The 19,019-nt window shown below is 56.2% G+C and overlaps 1 protein-coding gene across 1 annotated transcript; it reads right to left on the reverse strand.

The window, feature by feature from the left end:
- Window positions 1-14,963: 14,963 nt before the first annotated feature.
- LOC138820457 (homeobox protein MSX-1) lies at window positions 14,964-18,776 on the reverse strand. Its single transcript, XM_070012103.1, has 2 exons — window positions 18,233-18,776; window positions 14,964-16,156 (listed from the first exon to the last, which is right to left on the reverse strand). The coding sequence occupies exons 1-2, from the start codon at window positions 18,675-18,677 to the stop codon at window positions 15,714-15,716; spliced, it is 888 nt and encodes a 295-aa protein (XP_069868204.1). The 5' UTR covers window positions 18,678-18,776; the 3' UTR covers window positions 14,964-15,713.
- Window positions 18,777-19,019: the final 243 nt, after the last annotated feature.

Below are 19,019 nucleotides of genomic sequence, written 5' to 3' on the forward strand. Positions count from 1 at the left end.
GGAGAGCCCACACCCTTCTCAAATCACTACTTAATATTCAAATGTACAGAACTTCCTCACAGGGGAATAAGAAGTCCAAAGATTTTTCCCTAGAAGGCCTTGGAGCTTAACTTCTCACAAACGGCCCCAAGGATGGAAAAAGTCTCCCAAATTGAGACTGGCAGGAGAGCAGGGCCCATTTTGTCTGATTTTTCTTCTCTCCTTTCCTGGCACCAGAGAGCTTGGTTTGTGCCAATGGAAAATTCCCAAGTGCCAAGCGGCTCTCAGATAATCTGCAGGCAGAGAGAGAGAGAGAGAGAGAGAGAGAGAGAGAGAGAGAGAGAGAGAGAGAGAGAGAGAGAGAGAGAGAGAAAGAGAAAGAGAATAAAATCTATTCTCCAGTGTGGTTAAGGTGGAGCTCCAGCCAAAGCATATATTTTCAAATTGCTGCCATCTTTTTTATGTAGATCACGAGATTTGCACCCAACCTTGGCATGGGATGGCTTTAGTCCATCACTGAGACCAGCACTGGGTCACATCAGAGCCTTGGCATGGGATGGCTTTAGTCCATCACTGAGACCAGCACTGGGTCACATCAGAGCCTAGATGTGGGGCTCAAGAGGCCCCAGGTCCAGAGACCACTATTACCTGTACAGGCCTGGGCCTACAAATATTATAGAGAAGAGAAAGACAGAGGGCTGGAAGCATGGCTCAGATGGTGGAGAGCCTACGGAGCTAGCAAGCAAGCTGAGCAAAGTTGAGTTTCTGAGTTCAATCCTGGTGTATGTGTGTGAGAGACAGACAGACAGAGAAAGAAAAACAGCAGAGAGACAGAGATATGGGGGGGTGGACAAAGGGTCTGTGTGGATACACAGATGCAAAATTCGGTAAATACTGTGAAGAATGTAAAGCACTGGCTGGTAGATGGAATCTTGCCATAAAGCCTGCATTAAGATGAAAGGTTTACCGTTCTACCTCATGCAACCTCACATGAACAGTAACACTGGGATATTCATTTAGCCGGTGTTCATTAAGCACCTCTGTGTCCAGAGCTACTAGAGACTGAGGATCCACCAGTGGCAGTGTACTTGAGACCTGTCAGCACAGCTCTCAGCCAGACGACAGAGGCAGAATTCCGAAGGATGGCAGATAGCTAGGTGCTGTGTCTCCTGCCTGCAGTCCTGGCTCTCCTCTGACGGTGGAGCCAGGAGGCTCACGAGGCCATCCCGAGCTACATAGTGACACCTTGTCTCGGAAGGAAACCTAAACGATCCATCTAAGTAGCCTAATATCTAAATAACAGGAAGAAATAAAAAAAATAGGGAAAGATAAATGATTGTGATTTCAATCCAGGGCACTTTGTTCCAGCTGAAAGCCAGATGTGTTTCCAGATTGAAAGAATTCACCTGAACCAAACATAAACAATGAAAAGGGGACCACACGAGGTACAGGCTGATGGAACCGCAGAAACAAGGGAAAGAACCCACAAGCCCACAAAGAGGAAAGCAGGAGTCAAACGTACTACCCGCTAGAAGTCAGACACAGAGAGGTACTGCCAATTGGGAGAGCAATACTTCTTCACTCAAGCAAACTATCATCGGAATATACAGTCAGAACGAAGACAGGGCCCAACATGCAAGAAAGAAAAAAAAAAGAAACTATTGCATCTAGTACTGCTTGATTCGGGAAGCTACTGAAAGAGATCTTTCACCAACACAGGAAATGAACTAAGCAAACAAAGCATGAGATCCAAAGACATTAGGGGTTCCACCAAGGGGATAGGCAGAAGGAGCTTCCGTGATGATGGAAAAACAAATCAGCCACTGGACATCCGGGAAGCTGCAGATTACCTGATGTGTGTGGGAATATTTTCCCATATTCCCGAACTGTTTCTCCGTTTCTGGAACAGTGAGGAGATAAGCTAATGACAGGCATGTGGGAAACCAAATAAAACAAAAAGGCAGTTATCAACCCGAGCAAAAACAAAAGGTTACACAAGAGAGGAAATGTAATTATAGCTGGCATATTATGTGGCATGTAAACATGCTGCTCATAAAAGAGTATGCTCTGGGTATTGACTTAAAGGAAAAAATGATACTCTAATTGAAATGGTTAAAGGAAAACCTGGGAAAGCGGTTTAAGAGTAAATCGTCATCTTTGTACTAAGAAAGCTACTGATGAAATTTAATGCAAAAAAAAAAAGTCAAGGGTTATCTGTGTAGAGATGTTATTTAGAAAGAAGTAAGAAAATGCTGGTAGAAATAACTACAAGCTGAAAATTGTTTTATATCTGAGAAAGATTTACTTAACAAAGGGGGGGGGCTGTGTAGGGGCTGAACTTTTCCATTAAGAGATCTTCAGAACGGCATATGTCTTCTTTTAAAAACTTCTACCAAGAACATTTAAAAACTGGTAACCACTAAGTTTTCACTATGGAATAGATTGGAAATATGTTCTATAAGACCGTGCATGCTTGATTTTATAGTACAGTAGAAGTGCATTTAAGTGTGATTTCAATTAAAACAAAAACTAAGTGCTGGTGGCTTGAAAAAAAAAATTCCCAATTCGAACCCAGGACAGGGCTGGTATCTGAAAACTCTAAAAGGAGAGCTTAGATCAACAAAATATGACTGCCATGAACCAACAAGCAAAGGGGGCTGGAATTCCCAACTGGGAAGAGACATGGAATGTTTGGCTACACACACACACACACACACACACACACACACACACACACACACACACACACACACACACACACACACACACACACACACACACACACACAGATTTTGGTTTGAAGCTTTGGAAAACATTCGTTTTCATTCCTTGTTAAAAGAAAAAAGGTGGATGATGAACAGAATTATTTGAAATGAGATTTTAGCAAGAAGATAAACCTCTTACCATTTCCTTAGCATTCTCTTATTAGCCCGTTATTAACAAACTCAAGGGCTGATGCTTCCGCTTCTTTACCATGTGCAGTGAAAGCTGTCAACTTTCAGGAGAGATTTGTTTGGTGTTAGATTTTTTAAATGTTTTGAAACATTCTTCTTTACGTGCTTTTATGTGACCTTTTTGCAGCAGCGGTGTTAGGGTATTTGGAGCATGTGAGTTGTGTAAAGAAAGAAGCTTTGCTCCATTGGTGTGAATGTGTTGAAAGCGTGTGTGTTCTTGGAAGCACGCAGGACTTCATCTGAATTCCACATTCGGTTCTTGCACAGCTGACTCAGCCGTCCCGGAATCCAGGGACACCCACCCACGTCATGGGGCTGCTGATCAGAATATTAAATCAAAGACCGGGCCAGAAGGGCAGAGGGGGGCCTGGCAGAGCAACGATGCTGCACACAGAGTCCTCCGACACTGATTGTCCTGCACTTACAGCACAACTGGGAGACATGTATCCACACTGATGGCATCAGTGTGGGAAGAAGGCCTCAGCCAGCACACTGCAGAGACCACCAGGTGGAGCAATCAGAGACCTGAGTTCAAATCCCAGTGCCACACCTCAGCCCCTTCTGGGTGACCTCCCCTTGTCTGAACTTCAATTTCCTCTCTGCACTTGACTTTCCTTCTTGTAAGAAAGAAACATTGTTTCATGAGGAAAACAAAGCCAATAGGATAATGATGGTTTCTAAGGTGTTTTTTTTTTTAAGATGGTTTTTAATGTGGCTCAGTGGTAGAGTGCTTGCCTAGCATGCCTGAAGCCCTGGGTTCGATTCCCCAGCACCACATACACAGAAAAGGCTGGAAGTGGTGCTGTGGCTCATGTGGTAGCATTAGCCTTGAGCAAAAGAGGCTCAGGGACAGAGCCCAGGCCCTGAGTTCAAGCCCCAGGGTTTTAAATAGCCTGGTGCACGGTGAACCCTCACCAACTCAGCACCATCATTCACAAGATTGTTCCATGTGTGTTTGTATCATCTTTAGTATGTGTTTCCCCTAGGCCTTGGGCATCACAGGGTGGAGACCTCGTCTTTGCTTCTCCTTGCCAGTGTGTCTCCAGCCCTAGCCCACTTCCTGGCACACAGCTGGTGCTCAATAAATGAATAGTGCATGTGATGGACAGGATCGATAGTGGGTAATGCGTGGATGCCCGGTGGATCCTTAAATTAATGAGTGCCTTGGACTTAGGAATACACTGAGACGCACGGACGCAGAGGACAGCTTCATTCATTCATTCACCCAATCAATCATTCATTTACTGAACATTGCTGTCCACAGTGTGGGAGACCCTGTGCATGCCCTGGAGTCACCGATGTGTGCAAAAGTGGCAAAAATCTTTGCTTGCATCCTCTGGGTAAAAGCAGGGAGAGGGTAGCAGGTGTCTGGACATGGCAAAGACAGGAGGAAGAAGGAGGCAAGGGAAGGATTCCTCATGATCCTGGGGGAGACGGCTTGAGAGAGTCCTTCTGGGGGGTCTGTGGGGATTGAAGCCGGGGGCTTGTTGAGTGCTTTCTAGCCAGAAGGTGTTTTCTTCCTCATCTGGCTTCAGAAGACCTGGAAAGGAACCCTGTTGCTAGGCTGCAGAAACAAGAGGCTGAAAGTGGATCAGGTCACCTGAGTGTCCTCCACCATCCCTCCCTCTGTCCCTCGGGAACTGCCACCAACTCTGGCCCTCCGTTTCTTCCTGGGGTTCATTAGAATACACACCTGCGGCCCTGAAGAGGCCCATTTCCCACTGGCGGGCTGCCAGGGTGGCCTCCCTGTACATCTGGGGTCCAACCAGAAGGGGGCGTCCTACTCCGTGGACTTGCCTCTTAGCTGTGAGGCTGTACTCTGACAGCCTCCGGGAAGAAACACCGGCAGGGCCCTGGGCCCAGGCACAGAGTAGCTCCGTCACGGGTGGGGCTAGAGCAGGAAGGCACCAACCCCAGGGAAATCTGTGGCTAAATAGAACTCTTGTATCCAAGAAATCCTTTGCATTGGTTGTAGTCTCCCGCCCAGGGCTACTGAGGAGCTACTCATTCTGGAAGCCCAACAACAGCTCTGCACGTAAGCTCTCACGCCTAGCTCGCCTCCCTGCCCACTGACAAACGTGGCCAGAGGAGGGGAAGTTGAGTCATGCATCGCCTCTTCCCTTGGCCCAATGCCCCAAACCCTACACACATACGACACCCAGCCTCCGTTATGTAGGGGGCGGCAGCCTCTATTATGGGTACAAGAGGCTGGGTGGGGCTTAAGCTCTCCAGGGACAGAGAAGTACGCAGCCCAGAACTCCTCCAGGGAGGTATCAGGAAGCCTGGCCAAGTCCCCAGAGCGCGCTCCATCATTCCAACACCATCGAATGTCAGTCATACATAGCACAAATTCCAAGTTAAATCACGAAGACTATTGAGACGGTAACAGTGGCATGGGCACGGACCGTGGGGTCCTTTTGAGACAGATCCCTGTACACCAGCACTGACCACAGCATGGGAGGAGGAAAGCAGAAAGGCCTTCACCTCGCCAACTGGAAGTCAAGCTCCCTCGGGGAACTATTTCAACTACATCCAGTCCGGTGTGTCCATCCTGGCCCAGGTGGAGCCCCTGGCTATGGACAGACACCGGTGACAGAATGTCATTGGGATCCAAGCCTCTTTTGAATCCTGCCCAAGAGTAACAGAACACACACACACACACACACACACACACACACACACACACACACACACACACACACACACACACATACACACACACCAATGAGAGCCTCCAAAGCCTACGTTTTCATAAAGCAGCACTTCCTCACCCTCCCAGAGGGGGCGCTCTTCTGCAGCCGACAGTGACCCATGTTGTCTTGCTCCCAAGTCTGGGACAGTCCAGACCACTGCTCGGATTCTTCCTAGGTGGATCTCGGCGCTCTCCTGGCACCTCACAGCTGTTGCATGTGGTGGACGACGGACCCCAGCTTGGCCTTCCCACCCGAGTTTTCCTCCTTCCACTGAGTAATGGGGCTATTTGATCCTGTATCCATTGACTAGGCCAGAGAAGCAGCTGCCTGTCCAAAGACCAGGTGTGTGGATTCGGTTTGGAGCAGACATGACTTTCACAAGCCAAATCACAGCCCCGTGTCTCCCTCGCTGGAGGGCGGGCCACAGCTCGTGACTCTCCACATGCCACACGCGCCGAGTCTTTGCTGGCCATGTCAGCCTGGTCTTTGTGTAGTTGTTGTTGTTGTTGTTTCCTTAACTGCTCTTCTCTCTCCAGTCAATCACCATCATCTCCTCCAAACTCCGAGGCAGGAAGCATTCATTTTCCTTGCATTCTTCATCCCGGTGGTGTCTAGGCTCATGAGCTGTTTCACGGAGAGATTGGTGATGCGTTATTAATATTACTAACAGGCTCAATGCCCCAGGAACCGTGGTGGCCACTTTATAACATTTAAACTGCAAAATTATAATAATCACTGTAAAGAAAAAAAACTGGGGGAGGGCCGAAAGAAGAGGGAGAACAACCCGCAGGGCGCTCCGTCCAACCCGCAGGGCGCTCCGTCCAACCCGCAGGGCGCTCCGTCCCTTCCTGCTGTCCGCCCCTGGCATCACGGGCAGTGCTCTCTGTATGGAACTTGTGGGTGCACCCACCCCACCCCCACCCAAAAACCTGTCATGTGTATTGAGCCTGATGGCCCACGGCCCAGCTGCCACCCAGCACCAGAGAAGCTCAATTTATTGGGGGAGAAGGGGTTGGAGTTCCCCTGCTTGGAGGCCTAGCTTCTCCCAGGGAACACAAACCTGACAGGAAGACAGGCATTGCCTCCTTCCCTCAGCTAAGTGGCCATGCCCATTTCTGGAGTTCCTCTCCTCCCCCACCCACCCCCAACCCCCTGGAAGCTCTGGGGGAAGCTGGGAGGTCTGCATGGGCCTCAGTGCTCCGTAGTCTTGGGCTGCTGCTTGACCTCATACACTGCTGCCACCCTCTGCGAGGGGGAACACAGGCCGTGTCTTCCTTTAGAGACCCTGGTACGGATGGGGTGTGGCAGCGTGACAATGCCTGGGCAGAGCCTGGCACAGACTAAACTGTCATTGCACACATAGGGCACTTGATGCCCCAGGAAGGCTGGACCAAGGGCATCATTGAAGAATCAGAACAAGGCAGGCACCAGTGGCTCACGCCTGTCACCCTAGCTACTCAGGAGGCTGAGATCTGAGAACTGCAGTTCCAAGCCAGCGAAGGCAAGGAAGTCTGTGAGACTCGTATCTCCAATTAATTACCAAAAAGCTGAAAATGAAGCTGTGGCAGTGCCAGCCTCAAGTGGAAAAGCTTAGGGACAGCGCCCAGGTCTTGAGTTCAAGCCAATGTACCTGCCGCTCACACAGTAAGGAGAAGGAAAAAAAATCAAATTAAAATACTTTACAACCCCAGCCTGCTCTTAGGAGCTTGCTGGCAGAGATCAACTCAGGACAAGCCCAAAGCATCAACAAAACCCTGGGTGCTCAGGGGTGGGGGGTGGGGGTGGAGCAAGAGAGAGCTGGCTGAAACTGAAGCCAGCCAGCATGAAAGGGGCCCCGACATGCCAGCAAGGCAAGCTGGATGGGGGATGGCAGCGTACAGAGGTGTGGAGGGCCCTCCCCCCGAAGCCCACCCCCTGGGGATGCTCACCCCGTGCTTTGTTGCACAGCCCTGGGCTTGCTCCCTGGTTTGTCTACCTTCACCCCTGTGAGCAGCAGGGCATCTGCAGGTGATGATGATGATGATGATGATGATGATGATGATGATGATGATGATGATGATGATGGTAAAGACCCAGCCTCTGTGCCCGCAGAGGGATTAAATGACACCTACTGTGCACACATCCGGGGTTTGACACAAATGCCATTTCACTCCACAGGAAGCAACTGCCTTCCTACAAGGGAATCCAAACCTCCGTTTTCCTGGCGTGCTAGACCAGCACTGGACATTCTCTGGGTGCCGGCTGCAGTGGAGAGGGTGGCTTGTCCCTGGGGTGGGCACAGCTGGCTTACAGCGGCCGGAAGAGGGGAGTTTGGGGTGTCCATGGCAGATCTGCCCCACAGCTGAGCCCCACCCAGCTGCTCCCCACTCCAGCACAAGCGTCCAAGAGACTCCTCAGGTGGCCCCAGGCTCTGGGTCTGGAGCTGGGCACCCGTTCGGGACTTGATGCTCTCCTAGAAGCTGTTCCTGAAATCCTGGAGGGAGGGAGCGGGCGGGGGACACAGGAAAGAAAGGGTTCACTGGGGGGGGAGGCGCCTGTCCAGCTATGATATTTAGAGCATTACCACTTCCCCTGTTACTGGGGGACACACCCCCCTTTGGCCATACCCCAATCTCTCTTCTCACAAAACCCCCTGACCCAAGCGCCAGGCGCTGCACCAGTTTTTCAGGGTTGGCTCCCCCCTTGGAGCTTCCACACGTGGGGTCCCCACCCAGGAGGACACGCCTCCAGCCCCGGGACCTTCTGCCAACCTTCCCTTTGGGCTCCGCTCCCAGGTCGCCTCCATGAGAGGTTCCTGGACCACTCAGCTCGCCAAGGGCTTCCATCCCATCTCCACATTACATGCTCCTCGGGAGGGAGTGCGCAGTGCGTTAGTCCTGTAAGGCACGGGGCAAATGCATTGCGTCCATGAAAAGGGGGCTGGCAAGCACGGGCTCCTGCTTCGCAGGGACAGGAAAAGCTGCTTCACCCAGAACCCAGGGAACCTCGGTTCCCCAGACCAAGGGAGGAGGAGGAGGAGGAGGAGGAGGAGGAGGAGGAGGAGGAGGAGGAGGAGGAGGAGGAGGAGGAGGAGGAGGAGGAGGAGGAGGAGGAGGAGGAGGAGGAAGGAGCGGGCCAGGGCCTCGCTGCTTTTCAGCTGCCTGTGCAGCAGGAGGAAAGTTCTGCAAGGCGTTGATTGATACAAATCCAATGGAGAGCCTTGAACCCGCTCCACGCCTGGGTTTCCTCATCAGAAGTAACAAGTCCTGGATGGTGCACGCACGCATGCATGCTAATCCTGGGCCTCAGTGACAACCTAAAAGGACCTTCCACGATTCCCCTGGGAGTCCAAAGACAAGAACCCCCCCTTTGCTTCTGGCCTCACAGAGTGGGTCCCCCCACCCTCCCCAGCCTCTGGCGCGCTCCAGGGGTGGAGGGTGACCCCCAGGGGAGAGCTTGGGGGCAGAGTGGGCGTCCTGATCCAGTCTAGAGGCCCCTGAGGGTTACCCACTGCGTCCCCTGGCCCAGCCCTGGTCCCCAAGACCTGAAAGAGACACGTTGAAGCTAGGCAGGAGGGGTTCCTCAGACCCCTTGCAGAGGTCACAGTGGATAGTTAGGATTTCATGGTGGGATGTGCACCACAGGCTCTATACAGGTCTCCTGAGATCACAGGGGTCCCTTGTAAGACCCTCCCACTACCACCAGCTGTAGGGGAGGTGAAGGAGAGCCCACGAGTGCTTACCCTCCCCCTCCAGTCCCAGCCGGGAGTTGTTATGATCTCCACTTGAGGGAGATGCTGCCTTAGGGTCCAAAACCTAGAGAGGGAATCCCCACCCCACCCCAAGGTGCTAGCTTGGCCCAAACTTTAGCTTCCAATCTGCATGGATTTGACACTGGGACAATAAACACGACTACCTTTAGGTACGGAGATTTGAACTCAGGGCCTCACACTCTTGCTTGGCTTTTATCTGCTTAGGACTGACTGACACTCTACCTCTTGAACCACACACTTCGACTTCCATCTTTTTGCTGGTGAACTGGAGATAAGAGTCTCACAGACATTTCTGCCTGTGCTAGTTTCAAACGCTGATTCTCAAATCTCAGCTTCCTGAGTCGCTAGGATTACAACGTGAGCCACACGAGCACCTAAGCAAAGAAAAAAAGAAGACATCATTGGAGCCAAAGTAAAGCTATGGCCCTGCAACAGCCAGGCCTTTTGGATCATCCCTGCTCCTCCAACACCTCAAACTTCAGCCTCTGTGTGCTAGCGTGGTGCCTAACCCATGCACAGCTGCACTGCGCCAGGCACTAAGACACCCGCCCCTCCCCTGTTGAGTGACGTGAGAAGCCTTCACCCAGGTGGAGGCTGAGGGCAAGGGCAGGCTGCCCCTGTGTTTCCACATCCAGGAGTTGGGAGTTCGGATCAGCCACAGTCTTCTGGCTGAAACCCCAGGGGTGGGGTTGCTGTGAGCCTGTGATTCTGATCCTTTCCTCTGCCCCTAATTGAGTTGGTGGCAGACTTTGAATTCGCTTCTAGCTAGTGCCCAGTGGCGGCTGTTTATGGCATCCTCAGGGGATGCGCTGGTCTTGGGGAGTGGGCCCTGAGGCAGATCCCAAAGCCTCTGAAATGCCCTCTGTGAGCAGCAGTTTGTGCCCTGTAATAACAAGAAAACAATGGTCACCACCCCACTGTCGAAACGGGATCGGAGCCCAGGCAAGAGCTGGGCACAGCCGGGGCTGACCACCTAAGAGCCCCCCTTGCTGGGCATGCCTGCTGGGGAGCCTGAGCTGATGCCCACTGCTAGCTCTCAGTTCAGATGTTAGCTCTGAGTCCTGCGGGCCAGGTGAACTGGGCCTGTTGGAAGGCAAGAGGTGTATGGACGGGAGGCGGCCGGCCCGGAAGAGTCCAGGCCGTTCTGGGAAGGGGGCTCCAGCTTTCCTTCAGCTGACCCTTGCCTCCGGATAACGGGCTCTGCATCCTGGAACCCTCCCTGTACGCATGGATGCGTGGCAGCATGGATGCATGGCGGCGTGGGTGCGTGGCATCTCCCGCTCCTACCCCAGCACTCGGCTGCCCGCTTGGCTGGGCTCTGCCTCCCTCCCGGGTCTGTGTGTCTGTCCATCCCTCTGCACCGCATTCTCTCTTTCCATTATGTCTCTCTTCCTCTCCTGCCCTGCTCCCCATCATTATGCTTATGCGTCTCTCATCAGGTCTTAGGTCTCAGAACTTTATAGGACCTGGGAGGGTGTCCTGGGGAGCAAAAGGTTTGTCTCCATGGACTAAGACTCGTGTGTGTGTGTGTGTGTGTGTGTGTGTGTGTGTGTGTGCTCAAAGCCTGTGGTGTTGAGTGTTCAACCCAGGTGAGCGTGGGGTCTGCTGTGTGTTGCTGTGTGCGCGGTGGTGGTGAGTGTTGCTGGGTGTGTGGGGTCGGTACCGTGGGATCTGGTGTGTTGGATGTCTGCGCATGGGTTTGTTGCGGTGCGTTGGTGTGTGGTGTCGTTCGTGTGAGTGTGAGGCTGTCTTGGAGCTGAGCCCGGCGTCAGGCACGGCTGGCCGCGGGGCCCCGGCTGCAGAGAGCCGGGCCCGGGCCGCGGGGCGGCGCTGTGGCGGAGGCCGGGGCGCGGCGAGGGGCCGCGGGGCGCGGCGAGGCGGCGTGCGCCGCGGAGCGGGAGCTGTCGAGCCGAGCTGGAGGAAGTCCGCGGGGCTGGGACGAGGATCTGGGAGGGGGGGCGGCGAGGGGGCACTGGGCCCTGGCACTTGGGGAGGGGGTCAGGTGCTTCCCGGGCATCCGAGCGAGGCCGGGGAGAGGGCAGGGGGGCTGCCCGGGCCGTGCGGTGCGAGGGGCGGGGAGGCGGGACCGAGCCGGGGAGGCCGCGAGGCCCCGGGGGCCCGGCCAGGCCGGCGCCAGCCGCCGAGTTGAAAGGCGGCCGGGGCCTCTGCGCGCCGCTTCCCGTTGCGCCCCCAGGGCTGCGGGCGGGGCGCGGGCCCAGACCCGGCTGCGCTCACCTCAGGCCTGGGGTCACTACCAGGGGCCCCCCGCGGTGGGACGGCACTTGGGGTCCCGCCTAGCCGCTGACCCGAGTCAGCGAGCCGAGAGACTTCCACGGGGCGCGGGGTACCGGCCGTGCGCCCTCCAGCGCCCCGCCCCGCGCGTCCCGATTGCCGTGGCCCCGGCCGCTCCACGCCCCGCGCCCGGTGGCCGAGGCCGCGGCCGCCCCGAGCTCCCGCGCTGTGGCCGGGCTGGGCTCGCGGCGTGGTCAGAGCGGGGTTTGCAAACTGACTCCGTGTCGGACCCAACAAAACGCGGGCGTCGGCCGGGCGGGGGTGGGGGGGACCCCGGGACCCCTATCACTGCCAAGGGGCAGCGCTCGCTCGAGGTCGGGGCTCCGAGGAGTTAAACTCACACCGAAGGCCCCCATTCCTCGGTGGGGACACGGGCACCGCACGCACACGCAGCTCCCGGCCCCAGGCGCGCCGGCCACGCGAGGCTCCCGGGTGGAGCCGGTTCCAACCCCCCCCCCCAATCGGTTCTGACCTGGGGAAGGCCACGCCATCTCCCGCGGCCTCTTCAGGGTTGGGGACGCGCGGGAACTGCGCACAGTAGGCCCCAAGGATTGTTCCGTCCTCCATCGCAGTCGCCCGCACGCGGGGGAAGCCCCCGGGCGTCACCAACGCAACGATTCTTTTCCGATCAGAAAAATCGATCGGTGACAGACCCGACCCACCCCAAAACGGGGAAATTAGGGAGCCGTGGGGAAGGGTGGAGAGAGCCAGAAGCGATGGCCAGAGCCGCAAGGGGCCAACACCCGGCCCCACCCGGCCGAATGTGGCTCAGGATCATCACGCTACCCAAGGCGGCACGCATTTATTGAGCACTTTCTGTGTACACACGAGTTGGAGAAAGGGGAATCCGAAAGGAAAAGGGGGCGGGGGACAAAGAAAGGGCTAGACGGGAAGAAATCAAAGTGGCAAAGCCAAGGGGCAGCGAGGCGGAGGGGAATCCAGGGCGGGCAGCCCAAGGCAGAGGCTCGGGCGGCGGGGCCGGGGTCTCAGGGCGGTGGGCCCCGTGCGCGCGCCCCGCGAAGGTGCAGGGGGTGGGGGGCGGGGAGGCGCACCCGCCTCGCCTGCAGCTACCGCCTCGCTGGAGCCACCGCGCGTCTGCAGAACGCGAACCGTTGCTCATTACGGCAATTATGTTCCTCTAAATTTGCCTCGACCCTAAATTGCCGAAGTCGGAGGAGCCAGGAGGCCCTGGAGCTTGGGCTGATGGAGACACTCGATCCCGCCCCGCCATTCCTCTATCCCGCGTGAATGGAAAGCACCCCCCCCCCACACACACACCGCGCGCTGCAGGGTGAGCTGAGAACCCACGGCCCCAGATCCTAGGGCAGGGGAAGATGCCAGGCCCATTGCAAAGGTGAGAAAAGTGAGGGGCGCAGAGGAACCACGGGCAGGGGACGCGGCGGTGACCCGCGGGCTGGAACTAGGGGCCGCCTGTCTGACTTCAAGCCCCGGGACTGTCGCCCATGGCTCCGCAGAAAGAAACCCAGAGGAGCCGTTCTGGGGGTCAGGGTACACTGGGTGTGCAAGGCCATCCTTGAGCTTCTTAATTTGTGGAAAAAAAAGGAAAAGGGGGAACACTTTATGCAAGCAGCAGCGGACCTCTTGGCCTTCAAACACCTTTAAAGACCACCAGCGGAGGGAGCCTGGTCTGGCCCGTGTAACTCCTTCCTCCCTGGGGCGAAAAGGCCCAGCCCTGGGTTCGGAAGGTGCTCTGGGAATCGCAAAGCCAAAGGCCACTGCTCCACCCGGGACCCCCACAAGCTCACGGAGTGGATGGCAACAAGTTGGGGCTGTGACAAGTTCAGACTATAACCCAGGCCAAGCAATCCAGACCGAAGGGTTGAAGGTCTGGTACCGGGAAACAAGGCCTGAAGCCAACTCAGAGCTCATGGGGTGGAGAAGCATGACCCTGGTCTCTTGATATCCCCAGGCTCACCTGGAGTCCGGGGACTAGAAAGGCAGGGAGCCTCAAAACTTCTCTTTCACTCCTCACACACATTTGCCCCTCCCCAAGTCCAAGACCGCATACTGAGTCTCTTGGATCTTAAAAGTCCTGGTCTGCTAGTGTCTCCTCTTAATGGGCAGTGGGCGGAGCGTGACCCGGGGTGGGGGGGGGCCTTCTTCTTGGAGTTTGGAGGAGCAGGGCACTGACAGAGGCTGGGGAACCTAAATTTGTTATTTGAGGGATGAACCCAAACCAAAGGAGGAGAGAGAGGTTCCGGGAATATAATTGGTTTGATTTAATAAGGGGTCATTTTGTCTTCGATAGCCTTGCAAAATTCTTCCCAGGAGACTGAACTTGGAACTTCTTCAAATATACTTTCTGTGGAAACCTGGGCCTGACTGGCTACATAAAAGCAAAACCATGTTAACGAGGGCTGGGGAAGAAGCCCGAGGTCCTGCCTACAGTGAGAGTATGCGCTGACTTTGAATTTTCTGTAAAGTTTGTTACACTTCTGGTGTGTTGTAATCAGGACTGTGATGGGAATGTGAAGGTGCCCATATTCTGAGGATTCAAATAGAGTTCCCCCAAACATCAGCACCCAAGCCAGGTGTCTGATGGCTCCCGCCTGTAATTCTAGCTACTTCGGAGGCTGAGATCGGAGAATAGAGGTTCACAGCCAAGCCAGGCAGAAAAGCCCATCAGAATCTTATGTCCAATTAACCAGCAAAATGTTGGATGTAGAGCTGTGGCTCCAGGAGTAGAATGCCAACTTCGAAAGAAAAAGCTAAAGGACAGTGCCCAGGCTCTGAATTCAAGCCCCATTACTGGCACTACAAAAATAAAATAAAAACAAAAATAATAAAGAAGCTAAGCAATTGCTTCTCTCTCCCCCACCTGGCCTCCTGTGGGAGAAACAGGTTTGTGGAGGTGGGACTTGTCCGGATTAGCTGTCTACAGTCATCAAACCATTTGGGCAATTCACTTTGTTTTCATAGACAGGTTAAACGCGGAGAAAAAAAGAAAAGAGTCAGTTACGGGTCGCCTGAGCAAGTGTCGATTTCAGCTTAAAGTGAATTGGAAAATTGAGCCTAATTATCGCAGGTAATTGCTTCAATTCTCCACTTGACTCTGCTAAGGTAGATCTGTCCCGTGTGCCCCAAAAGACAGTCCCTTTATTTCTGGAGACTTCTCGTCACCTTTGAAAGTTGCTCCTATAAAGCTATCACCCAGCTGGAAAGCAATTGCATATGTGAAGAGACAGCAAGAAGCACAGTTAAAATACAGGAGTGAATTGGGCAGAGATTTTTTTTGTAGCTTAAAATTAATTTATTTAACAAATATAGCTATAATATAAACGATAATAAAATTTCAAATATACAGTATATTACATAGTACACAGTCCCTTCCAAAGGGGTGTTTGAGAGCCACGAGAATGTACTGTTAAATAGAAACAGATTTTTTTTTACACATTTTTTTTTCTGGTCCTGGTAAGAGAAAAGTTCCTTCAAACCTACCTGTGCCACACATCTGTGCATCTCCCACCTCCCCATGCGCATGCATGCACACACACACACACACACACACACACACACACACACACACACACACACACACACACACACACACACACACACACACACACACACTGAGCAAGGTTTTGCTGCTGAAACTTTGTTTTCCAGTGCCAGGCCCTGGGATCCATCTCCCCTTCACAGTCTTCTGTGTCTAGGACTGTCCTCATTTCCAAACGCATCCCGCGTTAATTTCTTGTTGCTTCCCCGCATTGGTTTCTGTCTACGCGCGGCGGGAGATGTGTTCTCCAGTCCCCTTCAGCCTGTAAATTGTGTTGGGACCTTGAATACATCTTAGCCTCTAGGGCCTCCGTTTCCCCATCTGTAACTGGCGGGTGTGTAGGCCTAGGTTCTAGAAGCGTTCTAAGGGACCCACTTTGTGGAAAGGGGTCAGACTTGGGAGAGAATTCAGGAAGCAACCGGAAGCACAGGAGCTGGGGTTTCAAGAGAAAGGGCCAGGGCGGCGGGGGGGGGGGGGGGGGGTCTCTTGCTGGTAGGGGCGGTGGGCTGGAGGAGCGCTGGCCCCGCCTATGTCAGATGGTACATGCTGTAGCCTACGTGCGCCGTGTAGAGTCCCACGGGTGCCACCGGCAGCGCGGCGCGCTGGAAGGGGCCAGAGGCGCTGTAGAGCGAGGCGCCGGCAGCCGCCGCCACCGCGGCCGGGCCGCCCAGGGGGAAGGAGAGGCCGAAGGCCGCGGGTGGCAGCATGGGCTTGGCTGCCATCTTCAGCTTCTCCAGCTCTGCCTCCTGCAGTCTCTTGGCCTTGGCACGGCGATTCTGGAACCAGATCTTCACCTGCGTCTCGGTGAGGCTGAGCGAGCTGGAGAACTCGGCGCGCTCGGCGATGGACAGGTACTGCTTCTGGCGGAACTTGCGCTCGAGCGCCAGCAGCTGCGCCGTGGTGAAGGGGGTCCGCGGCTTGCGGTTGGTCTTGTGCTTTCGTAGGGTGCAGGCCGGAGGGCTCAGCCGCCCTAGGGGGCCGTGAGAGAGAAAGGCAGGGGGTTAGAGCTTGCGGGGGAGAGACCAGATCGCAAGGGAGTATTGACAAGAGTAACCTAAGTCAGCACCTATCTGTGCCACGCTCCCGTGTTCCACACGCACCAGAAACACTTGAAAACAAAATTCTTTTTCATATTCACTCCGTAACCCTACGGGGCAGACGTTCTGGCCCACTTTTTTTTTTTTTTTTGCAAATACACCGCGATGCCAGAGGAAATACAAGCATGTTCGAGGCCAGAACACAGCTGGGCAGAGGTGGATGGCAGCAGGCCTCACCCGGCTGTCACTCACAGGGAGAAGGTGGCTGCTAAAGCTGGTGGCGCAGAAACAGGTCTGTGCCCGGCCCAAGGGTCATGAGTTTTATGCAGTTTGGGGCCAAACATTTGTGCTCAGCCAGGGATGAGCGCTGGGGTGGGCCTCTCAGAGGCAGAGGGGAACTTGGAACCCCTTCCTCTTCCCCCTGGAACAGCCCCGTTCCTACAAGGTTCTGGGGGAGAAGACAACTCAGAGGTCACACTGTAGCCAACCCTTAAATATATAAACTACAAGTTGGGGTGATGAAGAAGGGGGGCATTCCATTTTAACTGGCCAGTTGCTTCTCCCAGTTTCCCTTTGGTCTTCTCTGGGTGCCCCCATCCCCTGCAGTGCTAAACCTGAGGAGTTTTTTTTGGGGGGCGGGAGGCAATGCAATGGCTCCTGAACTTTGGGCTCCATTTACTGACAATCTAGCCAACAGTGTTTGTCTTCTGGCTTCTAGATAAATCTCAAGTAAGGGCAGAGAGCCAGTACTGAGCCCCGAGTTAGAGAAATAGCCACCACTGCCTGTTACCATGGTCCTGGCCAGATGAATCACACAACGAATGATTCCCAGGGACCCCATTGATTTGGGGGTCCCAGGGCTCAAGGCCCTACACCAAATTCCTTCTCCGATGGTGGATGACGCTTTGTTTCCCAAAGGCGAGTGGAAATCCAGACTGTTTCAGCATGCGGATTTTGCCCAAGTGTATTTTAGTTTGTGTTTTAAACGGGGGAAGGAGAATGCTATTTGGGCTCAGACCACCAGGATGTGAGTCAAACAACACCCCCTCCCTCTCTCCCCAGGCCCCCGTGAATCTGGGCAGCAGTTGGCCTGGGACTGGCTTTCGGCCGGGCCTGGCGGAGGAGCCGGCGGGCGCCTCGGGAAATGTCCGTCTGTGGCCCGGGCGCAGGGGCAGACCTTCTTCTGCCCTTAGGCCCCGGGAGGGGCTGGCTGGCTTCTCCCCCTCGTTTAATCCCCAGATAGAAATCCCGGCTGGGCCTCGCGCCATGGAAATCGTGCGGGCTATTCTGCAGTGCCACATAATCGAAGGAAGCGAGGAAAACTTGGGAATTTCCCGTGCTCCTGAAATATCTCGGAGAGGCTTCGCGGGGCGCGGAGGCCGAGGCCCGCCAGGCCTGCCGAGGCTCCGGAACGCGCGGCGGGCGGCTGAGGTCCTGGGGGAGTGGGGGGGGGGAGGGGGGAGAGTCGGAGAGACGCTGGGGGAGGTGGGAGCTTCAGACACGATGAAAACGGGGTGCAGTACCCAGTCTGGTGCCCCCACCCCCCTAAACCACCCATCTGCTGCCCTGAGCACCAAGGATCAACCTCAAACTTGAAGTGGGGAGGGGCGGAGTTCAGTAGAAGCTTCCGAACCCCGTATCGGGAGGGGGGTACCTTGCATTGTGTGTGTGGGGGGTGTCCGGGTCGGAGAAAGTGAAACCGCGCGGCGGGGCGCCGCGGCTGGGGACGTGGGTTCCGGGTCCCACGGCGATCCACTCCCCGCGCGCCCGGCGCCCGCGTCCTACGAGTGGCCCGCCGCCGCGCCAGGGCGTGGGGCTCGTGGCCACCCCCGGGCCTCGAACTCTCTCCCCGCGTGGGCCGGCTGGAGGCTCAAACCCCGGCCTCAGCCGCCAAAGCCACCGGGCCGCACGGCCCGGGGGTACGCGGGAGCCCCGAGACTGGCCGGGCCCCCCGCACCCCTCTCTCCCCGCCCCTCCCTGGCCTCGCCGCCCGGGCTCTGGCTACTCACGGGCCGGGGGCGGGGAGAAGCGCGGGCTCTGCATCCACGGGGACCTCTCGGGCTTCTCCGGGCTCTCGGCTTTGACCAGCGCGTCCTCGGGCAGCTTCAGCAGTCCTCCCACCGAGAAGGGGCCGAGCGGCCGCGGCGAGGAGGGCGCGTCCGGGGCGCCCAGCGGGCCGGCTCGGGCGCCCGGCGGCGGCGCGCCCTCCGAGGCCGCCGGGGCGCTCTCCTTGGCGCCCGGCTTCCTGTGATCGGCCATGAGCGCCTCCACACTGAAGGGCAGGAGCGAGGGGGACACGCGGGGCTTGGCCCCCTCCTCGTCGGCGCCCATGGCGGCCGAGGCCGAGGCCGCGGCGGGGGCCGGGCCCGCGCCTCCCCCGGCCGGCTTGCCGAAGGCGGAGTCCTCCACTTTGACACCGAGCGGCCGAGAAGTCATGTCAGCAGCCGGGGCCATGCAGAGCCGGGCCGCGCTCCAGCCGCTGCACAGGCCAGCCGCCGGGCATGGGCCTCGGGGACCCCTCGGGGGCCTTGGCCGGGCGGGTCCTCCCGCGCGAGCCTCCCGCCGCCGCCCAGAAGGCCAGCTCCGGGACGCTGGGCCTGGCTCGCCGCCGCCGCCGCCGCCCCGCAGGCCGAGCTCCCGGGCGCCCTCGCCGGCTCCGGCTCCGGCCGCGGCTCCCCAGAGAACTTGCTAATAAGGCGAGGCCGGAGCGGCGGCGGCCAATCACCGCGCGAGGGGGCGGGCCCGGAGCGGCCCATTGGGCCGCGCTGCCGGGGACCGGCCTCGGGGCGCGCGGGG

Source organism: Dipodomys merriami, unplaced genomic scaffold (genome assembly GCF_024711535.1).
Source record: "Dipodomys merriami isolate MVZ:Mamm:240054 unplaced genomic scaffold, mDipMer1.0.p SCAF_889, whole genome shotgun sequence".
Classification (NCBI taxonomy): domain Eukaryota; kingdom Metazoa; phylum Chordata; class Mammalia; order Rodentia; family Heteromyidae; genus Dipodomys; species Dipodomys merriami.